At 40.3% G+C, this 12499-nt stretch overlaps 1 protein-coding gene across 1 annotated transcript in view; it reads left to right on the forward strand.

Annotated features, from left to right (window-relative positions):
* Positions 1–8525, forward strand: part of GRB10 (growth factor receptor bound protein 10) — a 647881-nt gene extending 639356 nt beyond the window's left edge. The window contains exon 15 of the mRNA XM_053714305.1: positions 6595–8525. Coding sequence (XP_053570280.1) covers positions 6595–6741 — 147 coding nt within the window. The 3' untranslated portion in view covers positions 6742–8525. The remainder of the gene's footprint in view (positions 1–6594) is intronic.
* Positions 8526–12499: the final 3974 nt, after the last annotated feature.

Raw genomic sequence — 12499 nt, forward strand, 5'->3', positions numbered from 1 at the left:
TCAAGTCTCATCCACCCAGGGGCAGATTCCTCCTCTCAAACCTGTCTTCAAGGCCAGAAAAGAGAGAAGCCTTTCTGGGGTGCGTGAGGGATCTCTCCTCCCTAGGAATCATTCTCCCAGTACCTCTTGCAGAAAGAGGTCTGGGGTACTATTCAAACTTTTTTGTGGTCCCTAATAAGGAGGGAATTTTTCGCCTGATTCTGGACCTAAAGTGCTTAAACAAATTTCTATCTGTCCCCTCATTCAAGATGGAGACGATAAGGTCCATCCTTCCCTTAGTTTAGGAAGGACAATTCATGACCACTATAGATCTGAAGGATGTTTACCTTCACGTTCCAATACACAAGGAACACTTCAAGTTTCTAAGGTTTGCACTCCTGGACCAGCACTTCCAGTTTATTGCACTTCCGTTTGGTCTAGCTACTGCTCCAAGAGATTTTTACGAAGGTTCTAGGGGCTCTGCTTGCAGTGGCCAGAACCAGAGGTATAGCAGTAGCTCCATACTTGGACGATATCCTTGTTCAAGCACCATCCTGTCGTCTGGCAGAAGACCATTCGATATCTCTTCTTTTTCTTCTTCAATCTCATGTGTGGAAGATAAACTTTGAAAAGAGTTCTCTTATTCCCAGTACCAGGGTGGAATTCCTGGGAACTATAATAGACTCCATATCCATGAGGATATTCCTTACAGACCAGAGACATTACAAGCTAACTTCTGCTTGTCTTGCCCTCCAGACCTCCTTAAAGCCCTTTGTGGCTCGGTGTATGTAGGTGATTGGTCTCATGGTGTCCAGCATGATCATCATTCCTTTTGCCAGATTCCATCTCAGACCATTTCAGCTGTGCATGCTGAGACAGTGGAATGGTGATCATTTGAATCTGTCTCAACAGATTTCTCTGGACAACCGGTCGAGAGAATCAATCTCCTGGTGGCTCTGTCCAGATCACCTGTCCCACGGGACATCATTCTTGAGACCATCCTGGGAGATTGCGACTACGGACCCAAGTCTATCAGGATGGGGAGCTGTTTGGGGTGCCAGGAAGGCACAGGGCCTGTGGACTCTAGAGGAATCCCTCCTCCCGATCAATATCTTGGATCTTCGAACGATCTTCAATGCTCTGAAGGCTTGGCTCCTTCTGGGTTCGGCCCAGTTTATTAGATTCCACTCGAACAACATAACCTCGGTGGCTTACATCAACCATCAGGGGGGAACGAGGAGCTCCCTAGCAATGAGGGAAGTATGGTAATGGGATAGTTTAATTACTCTAATTTCTTACACTATGTGATTTTTTTTTTGTATCTTGCTCAATATAAATAACTTTAAAATTGGGAGAGAAAAAAAAACATTTATTGCACTTTGCACCATTCTGCAATATCTGCGGAAATAAGTAGAAATAAAATGTATAAACATAAACAGAGAATTTTAGAGCTAAAACTTTTAATGACCCTTGACGATTTTGTTGAACAAAAGGTGATGGCGGGGGGTAACCAAACGTCCCCTAGCCCACTGTGTCTCAGATGGATGTTGCTGCACCTCCACTGATGAAGCTCATACAGGCCAAAACGTACGTCTGGGGTTAGCTATGCTAATCATTTAGAAGATAATTGCCTGGTATTTCAGGACTGGACTGCCCTTATGGATAGGATCAGAGTGATTATACTGCAGGAAATGTCTCTTCTATGAAAGGTGCAAGTGAATGAAAAGTGGCTGCAATCTTTGTGGGCACCATCCCAGTAAGATAAAATACTAAAGCTCAATCCTGCCTCTGTTAATATCTTCTATTTTTTTTTTTTTTTTTTTTTGTACAATTTTAAAACCTAATTCTAAATTTGCTTATTTGACTTGGTATAATGGAAGCAAACCTAGCTAAACATAAAATAAATTGTATCAAAATGATCATATATATACGTTTTCACAAGCTGCCATCTCTCTACACTAAGCGGCCAATTCCCTGTTGCTCTCTAGGCTGGTGAGATTCTATAAGAATGCTCACCAGTGCTTCTGTTTCCCTGATGGAATTCTATAAAGCCAACTTTTTACCCTGAAAATAGGGTGTCTCACTTGCTGACCTGTATATAATGTGCAAAATCTAAATATACTGAAACCAGCATGAGGGGAATCAACAAATCATATTACACATGAAAAACACATAATGGTACAGCGCAAATGTAAATTAATCCCTTAATAAATATAATAGGCATATGTATTCCTAGGGCCCTATGATCTAAAGCTCTCTGGGCTGGCAATATTAAAGAATGCTCGCCAGTACTTCTATTTCTTTGGTGGAATGACTTTTTACCCTAAAAATGGTGAGATGTATACAGCATATTTGTATAGGAAGGAGATACATATATTACAAAAGTTCACTATTAGTTTTGTTTTGTTTTTAATCATTGAAAACAAATCAATGAACCATTCCTATAAAAATACACAGGAAAAATGTATTGTTAAAGTGCACATGCAGCTTCCCATAGCACTCCTAATCCTCCATGTGGAGGGGCCCTTTTACCGCCAAACTTTACTGAACAGTTACAGATGGCAGTACCTGCAGCCTTTAGTGCTTTGCCTCGCCCTGCTAAGCGCAAGCGAAAGGTTAAATATTGCTATCCTTCCCATGGGTCACCTACTAGCTTATTGGAGTTATCGGATACTAGATTATCCGCTGAACACAACTCTAGAATCTGCTGCCTCTAAACCTCTAGCTGCGGACGAACCAGACTTTAGATTTAGGATTGAACACTTACGCTTTCTGCTAAAGGAAGTGTTGGCTACTTTTTTCCAGAACCCAAATTACCTGAGGAACCCTGTATTCCTAAATTAGATAAGGTCTACGAGGACAGGGTTGTACCACAGACTTTCCCGGTTACCGTAAAGATGGTGAACATTATTAAGAATAAATGGGAAAGACTTGGTTCTTCTTTTTCCCCTTCTTTTAAAAAATTATTCCCGGTTCAGGACTCTCAATTGGAGTTGTTTGGTTCAGTTCCTAAGGTGGATGGCGCTATCTCCACGCTTGCTAAGCGCACTACTATCCCTCTTGAGGATAGTTTGTCTTTTAAGGAGCCCATGGATAAGAAGCTGGAAACTCTGTTAAGAAAGATGTTTCAACATACAGGGTATTTGTTTCACCCGGCAGCGGCTGTTGCTGCGTTTGCTGGAGCGGCGACCTACTGGTGCGACTCCTTATCTGAATCGATCGAGGTGGAAGGTCCCCTCGTTGCAATTCAGGAAAGAATTAAGGCCTTAAGGGTATCTAATTCTTTTATTTGTGATGCAAATTTGCAGATTATTTTCTTGAAAGCAAAGGCTTTTTCTGTGCTAGCCCGTAGGGCCCTTTGGGTGAAGTCTTGGCCTGCGGACATGACTTCGAAGTCTAGACTTCTTTCCCTTCCATTTAAGGGTAAAATTATCTTTGGTCCAGGCCTGGACTCAATCATACCCTCGGTTACTGGAGACAAGGATGCCTTTTTACCGCAGAATAAGAAGAACAAACCTAAAGGACAAGGTCCTAATTTTTACTCCTTTTGTTCGGACAAATCCAAACATCAGCAGCCCTCTACGAAGTCTGAGCAGTCAAAAGGAACTTGGAAACCTCAGTCCTGGAATAAATCCAAGCAGAACAAGATGCCAGTCAAGTATAAGTTGGCATGAAGGGGCGGCCCCCGATCCGGCCTTGAATCTCTATTTTCCTTTTTGTGGTTCCAAAGGAGGAGGATACTTTTCATCTGATTCTGGACCTAAAGTGCTTAAACAAATTCCTGGCTGTCCCCTCGTTCAATATGGAGACAATAAGGTCCATTCTTCCCTTAGTCCAGAATGGACAATTCATGTCAACGATAGACCAGAAGGATGCCTACCTTCACTTTCCTATACACAAGGAACACTTCAAGTTCCTAAGTTTTGCGTTCCTGGACCAGCACTTCCAGTTTATTGCACTTCCGTTTGGGCTAGCTACTGCTCCAATAGTTTTTATGAAGGTTCTAGGGGCTCTGCTTGCAGTGGCCGATACCATCTCAGACCTCTTCAGCTGTGCATGCTGAGACAGTGGAAAGGCAATCATTCAGATCTGTCTCAAAAGATTTCTCTGGACAGCCGGTCAAGAGAATCGCTGTCCTGGTGGCTCTGTCCAGATCACCTATTCCAAGGGACGTCCTTCTTGAGACCATCCTGGGAGATTGTGACTATGGACAAGTCTCTCTCAAGAAGGTCCCTTTCTTCATCAAAATCTAGATTCTCTGAGGCTGACTGCGTAGAGATTGAACGCTTAGTCCTAGCCAGAGAGAGTTATTGATACTCTCGTTCAAGCTCGTTAGCTGGTTACTTGTCGCATCTATCATAAGGTGTGGAGGACCTACTTATTCTGGTGTGAAGAGCGTGGATTTCCCTGGCATAAGGTCAGGGTTTCCAGGATTCTTTCCTTTCTCCAGGATGGTCTGGAGAATGGCCCTTCGGCTAGCTCCCTTAAGGGACAGATTTCTGCCCTATCTGTTTTACTGCACAAGAGGCTCGCTGAGCTTCCAGACGTCCAGTCTTTTGTTCGGGCTCTGACTAGAATCAGGCCTGTGTTTCGATCTAGCGCTTCTCCTTGGAGTTTAAATCTTGTTCTTAAGGTTTTGCAGAGGGCGTTTGAGCCTTTGCACAGCCTTGACATTAAATTACTATCTTGGAAGGTTCTCTTTTTACTGGCTAATGCGTCGGCACGCAGAGTATCTGAGATAGCTGCCTTGCAATGTGAGCCCCCTTACCTAGTATTCTATGCTGATAAGAATGTTCTTCGTACTGGGTTAGGTTTTCTTCCTAAGGTTGTATCAGATCGCAACATCAATCAGGAGATTGTTGTTCCTTCCTTGTGTCCTAACCCTTCTTCGAAGGAGCGGTTACTTCATAATTTGGATGTGGTTCTATCTTCAAGCTACTAAGGAGATTAGACATTCTTCTTCTTTGTTTGTTGTCTATTCTGGGAAGCGTAAATGGCAGAAAGCCTCATCCACTTTCTTATCTTTTTGGTTGAGGAGCATTATTCGCTTAGCATATGAAACAGCAGGAAATAAGCATTCTTCAGAGGATTAAGGCTCATTCAATTAGAGCAGTGGCTTCCTCTTGGGCCTTCAAGAATGAGGCCTCTATGGAGCATATTTGTAAGGCGGCTACCTGGTCCTCCTTATATACCTTTTCAAAATTTTACAAATTTGAGGGTACAAATAGGGTCCGCCTCTCCTTTTTTACCCTCCCGTTTCATTCAGTGTCCTCTAGAGCTTGGGTATATGTTTCCCACAAGTAAGGAATGAAGCCGTGGACTCTCCGCATATTAAGATGGAAAACATAAATTATGCTTACCAGATCATTTCCTTTCCTTCTGAATGAGGAGAGTCAACTGCCCCGCCCATTTTTCTCCATTGGGTGGACTTAAATTTTTGTTTTGTTCTTCTGGCACCATTTATATCCTGATATTTCTCCTACTGTTCCTTGTTCCCACAGCAGAATGTCTGGGGGATGAGGGGAGTGGAGGAGGTATTTAAGCCTTTGGCTGGGGTGTCTTTGCCTCCTCCTGGTGGCTAGGTTCAGTTTTTCCCACAAGTAAGGAAAGAAGCCATGGACTCTCCTCCTACAGAAGGAAAGGTAAGCATAATTTTATGTTTTTATCTTTATGGGTTTTAAATAGCCCTCTTAACCTTTTAAAAACACCCCTGTGGCATGTTTCCCCTCTCTGAAAACTGTAAAATGTCCTTTATCAAATGAGGGATTTTATCACCTGTAAGTTAATGAGAGGTAGCAGCTGCATAATAGCCTCTTCCCCCTGTATAACTTTACCACTAAGAATTTTGTGATGTAGGTGTTCCTAGGAAGACAAGTACATACTTAATGTGAAAGAGGGGAGTCTGTTCTTTCAATTCACAAGCGGTGTTCTGCTCTGGAACCCCTCCCCCTCAGAATAGGTTGTTGTTTTTTTTATTGGGGGGGGTGGTTTATGTGATCCCTGTGTTTTGCTAGAGGATTGCAGGTGAAAGGGGAGACTTCTTTTTTTAATGTGGAACTCATGACCTTTTTAGGTTCTATGGGGATAAGATGGTGGCTCCAGAACGTGCCTCCCCAGACGCAATGCTGAAAATAAAGTCTTTGTGTGATTACATCATAATCCATATATAGTGGAAGAATAAGGGGGATCAAAGTTCCCTTATCATTCTTTCATACACAATAGTCAAATGAGGAATAGTCAAGCTAATTATTATCCTCCGCACTCAAGACAGCTATGTATTGACTGAAAAGAATGGCAATGTGTTGGCCTTCATAACCAAGGTGTTAATATATTTGAAGGTTTCTATCATATTAATCTCTCTTTAAAGTTTTATATGGATTAAAAAAATAAAACCTGTCTTGAGTTGTAAACAAATCAATTTCCTTCATATTCAGTATTTAATTTTATTTTTGTAATTATATACACCATTTTTATAAAACTTTTATTTTTAGGAAAAGAAAATGTGCATAATTCTTGCCAATGTATTTTGTTCTACACCTTTGTGCTTATATATAATGACAAGAATTAGTGTAGGATATATACATTTAATTTTTTTTACTCATTTTCTTTCTACAGTGTGAAGAAGATGGCCAGATATTTTTTAGCCTTGATGACGGTAATACCAAATTCACAGATCTAATTCAACTTGTTGAGTTTTATCAGCTAAACAAAGGAGTTCTGCCCTGCAAGCTCAAACACCACTGCGTAATTGTGGCCTTATGACCTCTGAAAAATATATCTGTGTGGCTAAATTGAAAAAAATTGACAATGGGGGTTGGTTTTGGTAGGGAAGACTTTTGTTGCTTAAACATGCACCTTGTGACTCTGGATTTACCCTCTGGTGCCAACTAGTCAAGAATGGCTGGACAAAAGTAGACCTTCAAAGTGCTGCCAGGTTTCACCAATGCCCTACAGAATGGGGTGATACGTAGACTGAAATTAGAATGCAGAACACCTGCAATCATTTTAGGCTGGGCTGCTCACCAGAAAATAAGCCTTGAACATTGAACCCTGGGATGGGTATGAATGGAAGGTAGTTTAGAAAGTGGGAGGGTGGGAATAAGGACTATTGCCCTGGAAAAATCTTGACAATTTAAGACTGGTCTGTTTACTTTTTTATTTTATTGAAATACATTTTTGCACTCCTTTTTTTTTTTTTTTTTCTTTTTTTTTTTTTTTTGGTAATATGGATTACAGCCTTTTAAAACAAGCTGGTAAGGCATTTTTAATGAATGCAGCAGATGACTTGTACTTCTGTGGAATGCTACAACCTTAAAGGATTAAAGGAGGATAATCAAGAAGTGGTCGTACGAGACTTGTGCTACTGTTACCTGCATGCATCTATTGGGAAGTTCATCTGGAGTTGGGAACGACCCTAGAATTTCTCTTCTCTACACACCAATAAGCAAAATGGCTGTTAATATATCTGTCCTAATAAGCTTGAGTCTGTAAGTGATAACTATGCATTGATGTTTGAACTACAGTTTTTCTCTACCTTAAAGTCCGCCTATATGGTTCATCAGGAAAATTCACTGTTACGAAACAGTACAGGACGAAATGGACATACATTTAGAGCAGGCTGATGGTTTTGTGAAAATATGATTATCTACCTAGAATAACAAAGTTTTATAAATATATATATTTTTTTCTCATTACATACATTGTCATTTTTCAGACTCCCAAAGGCTTCTATTGCCTGATGGGTAATTACGACGCTCTCTTAGGAAAAGGAATTTAATGTAAAAAAAACATACAGGTGGTTATAATCCTGAGATACACACTATACCGCACGTTAAGTCCTGTCCACATGAGCAACAAAAGAATAAAACACAGATTTGCTATATATATTTGGGAATCATTTGTCACAAAATAATGCTTTCAATTTAATCTATAACATCAATCCGTATAAAGACACTGTATTTTAGTTTATGGAACACATTCTGTCATTACATGTAAGAGTAATGTCTGCATATAAAAATGAAGAAACTTGATTTTATTTTATTTTTTCTGTACATATATATATTATTATTTTTTTTATTTAAAGTCTGATGACGCGTTAAGGGCTCCCATGTCAGACACTGGCAATGCTTTCATTAAAGTGCCATTCTAGTTGAATTTACTGCACAGGGTTATTGCCCAATGACTTATCTTGTACTGACTGGTATTGAAGCACCCATTGCCTTGTTTAATTTTGACATTGCAAAGAATCCTGTGACGTTTTTGCTTAAATCATTTTTAAGGTATCTGTGTCTCTAATAGAAAATGTTCGTTTTGATTGTAGTTATTTTGTTCCATGGATGAATTTTGTTTGCTGCAGAGGAACAATTCTTCATTCATCTAGCGCTCGTGAGCAGGCTGCTCCGAGCCTAAATCTATCCTGCATTAATGACAGCACATTCTGAATTCAATGGATAATTATAGATTTTACAATTACTTATTTTACAACCTTCAAAAAAATGTACAAGCTTTTTGGTGGTTTTTTAAAAATTAAAAAAAAAATGGTTCTATATGTGGAGCTTCTATATTACTTTTATAGACCCCCCCCCCCCTTTTTTCTCCTGTATATTTTATATATATTTGTATTCCCTTTGTTATGCAGTGACAGATTTCCAGGCCTATAAGCAAAGGTATCACAAACCAATGCTGCCATGGGATCATTTAGTATGCAGAGGTATGCAATGAATCCCAGAACCTCAAAACTAAACCATATCAGACCCTTAAAGGGACACTGTACCCAAATTTTTTCTTTTGTAATTCAGAAAGAGCATGCAATTTTAAGCAACTTTCTAATTTACTCCTATTATCAATTTTTCTTCATTCTCTTGCTATCATTATTTGAAAAAGAAGGCATCTAAGCTTTTTTTTGGTTTCAGTACTCTGGACAGCACTTTTTTATTGGTGGACAAGGACAACCCAGGTTGTTCACCAAAAATGAGCCGGCATCTAAACTTACATTCTTGCATTTCAAATGAAGATACCAAGAGAATGAAGAAAATTTGATAATAGGAGTAAATTAGAAAATTGCTTAAAATTTCATGCTCAATCTGAATTACGAAAGAAAAATTTTGGGTACAGTGTCCCTTTAACCCCTTAATGACCACAGCACTTTTCCATTTTCTGTCCGTTTGGGACCAAGGCTATTTTTACATTTTTGCGGTGTTCGTGTTTAGCTGTAATTTCCCTCTTACTCATTTACTGTACCCACACATATTATATACCGTTTTTCTCGCCATTAAATGGACTTTCTAAAGATACCATTATTTTCATCATATCTTATAATTTACTATAAAAAAAATTATAAAATATGAGGAAAAAATGGAAAAAAACACACTTTTTCTAACTTTGACCCCCAAAATCTGTTACACATCTACAACCACCAAAAAACACCCATGCTAAATAGTTTCTAAATTTTGTCCAGAGTTTATAAATACCCAATGTTTACATGTTCTTTGCTTTTTTTGCAAGTTATAGGGCCATAAATATAAGTAGCACTTTGCTATTTCCAAACCACTTTTTTTCAAAATTAGCGCTAGTTACATTGGAACACTGATATCTTTCAGGAATCCCTGAATATCCCTTGACATGTATATATATTTTTTTAGAAGACATCCCAAAGTATTGATCTAGGCCCATTTTGGTATATTTCATGCCACCATTTCACCGCCAAATGCGATCAAATAAAAAAAAAAAGTAAAATTTTTCCAAATTTTAGGTTTCTCACTGAAATCATTAACAAACATTTCTCCAACATAGGTGTGTCCGGTCCACGGCGTCATCCTTACTTGTGGGATATTCTCTTCCCCAACAGGAAATGGCAAAGAGCCCAGCAAAGCTGGTCACATGATCCCTCCTAGGCTCCGCCTACCCCAGTCATTCTCTTTGCCGTTGTACAGGCAACATCTCCACGGAGATGGCTTAGAGTTTTTTAGTGTTTAACTGTAGTTTTTATTATTCAATCAAGAGTTTGTTATTTTGAAATAGTGCTGGTATGTACTATTTACTCAGAAACAGAAAAGAGATGAAGATTTCTGTTTGTATGAGGAAAATGATTTTAGCAACCGTCACTAAAATCCATGGCTGTTCCACACAGGACTGTTGAGAGCAATTAACTTCAGTTGGGGGAACAGTGAGCAGTCTCTTGCTGCTTGAGGTATGACACATTCTAACAAGACGATGTAATGCTGGAAGCTGTCATTTTCCCTATGGGATCCGGTAAGCCATGTTTATTACGATCGTAAATAAGGGCTTCAAAAAGGGCTTATTAAGACTGTAGACTTTTTCTGGGCTAAATCGATTGATTATTAACACATATTTAGCCTTGAGGAATCATTTTATCTGGGTATTTTGATATAATAATATCGTCAGGCACTGTTTTAGACACCTTATTCTTTAGGGGCTTTCCCAAAGCATAGGCAGAGCCTCATTTTCGCGCCGGTGTTGCGCACTTGTTTTTGAGAGGCATGGCATGCAGTCGCATGTGAGAGGAGCTCTGATACTTAGAAAAGACTTTCTGAAGGCGTCATTTGGTATCGTATTCCCCTTGGGGCTTGGTTGGGTCTCAGCAAAGCAGATACCAGGGACTGTAAAGGGGTTAAAGTTCAAAACGGCTCCGGTTCCGTTATTTTAAGGGTTAAAGCTTCCAAATTTGGTGTGCAATACTTTTAAGGCTTTAAGACACTGTGGTGAAAATTTGGTGAATTTTGAACAATTCCTTCATGTTTTTTCGCATTTGCAGTAATAAAGTGTGTTCAGTTTAAAATTTAAAGTGACAGTAACGGTTTTATTTTAAAACGTTTTTTGTACTTTGTTATCAAGTTTATGCCTGTTTAACATGTCTGAACTACCAGATAGACTGTGTTCTGAATGTGGGGAAGCCAGAATTCCTATTCATTTAAATAAATGTGATTTATGTGACAATGACAATGATGCCCAAGATGATTCCTCAAGTGAGGGGAGTAAGCATGGTACTGCATCATTCCCTCCTTCGTCTACACGAGTCTTGCCCACTCAGGAGGCCCCTAGTACATCTAGCGCGCCAATACTCCTTACTATGCAACAATTAACGGCTGTAATGGATAATTCTGTCAAAAACATTTTAGCCAAAATGAACACTTATCAGCGTAAGCGCGACTGCTCTGTTTTAGATACTGAAGAGCATGACGACGCTGATAATAATATTTCTGAAGGGCCCCTAACCCAGTCTGATGGGGCCAGGGAGGTTTTGTCTGAGGGAGAAATTACTGATTCAGGGAACATTTCTCAACTAGCTGAACCTGATGTGATTGCATTTAAATTTAAGTTGGAACATCTCCGCATTCTGCTTAAGGAGGTATTATCCACTCTGGATGATTGTGACAAGTTGGTCATCCCAGAGAAACTATGTAAAATGGACAAGTTCCTAGAGGTGCCGGGGCTCCCAGAAGCTTTTCCTATACCCAAGCGGGTGGCGGACATTGTTAATAAAGAATGGGAAAGGCCCGGTATTCCTTTCGTCCCTCCCCCCATATTTAAAAAATTGTTTCCTATGGTCGACCCCAGAAAGGACTTATGGCAGACAGTCCCCAAGGTCGAGGGAGCGGTTTCCACTTTAAACAAACGCACCACTATACCCATAGAGGATAGTTGTGCTTTCAAAGATCCTATGGATAAAAAATTAGAAGGTTTGCTTAAAAAGATGTTTGTTCAGCAGGGTTACCTTCTACAACCAATTTCATGCATTGTCCCTGTCGCTACAGCCGCATGTTTCTGGTTCGATGAGCTGATAAAGGCGGTCGATAGTGATTCTCCTCCTTATGAGGAGATTATGGACAGAATCAATGCTCTCAAATTGGCTAATTCTTTCACCCTAGACGCCACTTTGCAATTGGCTAGGTTAGCGGCTAAGAATTCTGGGTTTGCTATTGTGGCGCGCAGAGCGCTTTGGTTGAAATCTTGGTCGGCTGATGCGTCTTCCAAGAACAAGCTACTTAACATTCCTTTCAAGGGGAAAACGCTGTTTGGCCCTGACTTGAAAGAGATTATCTCTGATATCACTGGGGGTAAGGGCCACGCCCTTCCTCAGGATCGGCCTTTCAAGGCAAAAAATAAACCTAATTTTCGTCCCTTTCGTAGAAACGGACCAGCCCAAAGTGCTACGTCCTCTAAGCAAGAGGGTAATACTTCTCAAGCCAAGCCAGCTTGGAGACCAATGCAAGGCTGGCACAAGGGAAAGCAGGCCAAGAAACCTGCCACTGCTACCAAGACAGCATGAAATGTTGGCCCCCGATCCGGGACCGGATCTGGTGGGGGGCAGACTCTCTCTCTTCGCTCAGGCTTGGGCAAGAGATGTTCTGGATCCTTGGGCGCTAGAAATAGTCTCCCAAGGTTATCTTCTGGAATTCAAGGGACTTCCCCCAAGGGGGAGGTTCCACAGGTCTCAGTTGTCTTCAGACCACATAAAAAGACAGGCATTCTTACATTGTGTAGAAGACCTGTTAAAAAT

Source organism: Bombina bombina, chromosome 5 (genome assembly GCF_027579735.1).
Source record: "Bombina bombina isolate aBomBom1 chromosome 5, aBomBom1.pri, whole genome shotgun sequence".
In the NCBI taxonomy this organism is placed as follows: Eukaryota; Metazoa; Chordata; class Amphibia; order Anura; family Bombinatoridae; genus Bombina; species Bombina bombina.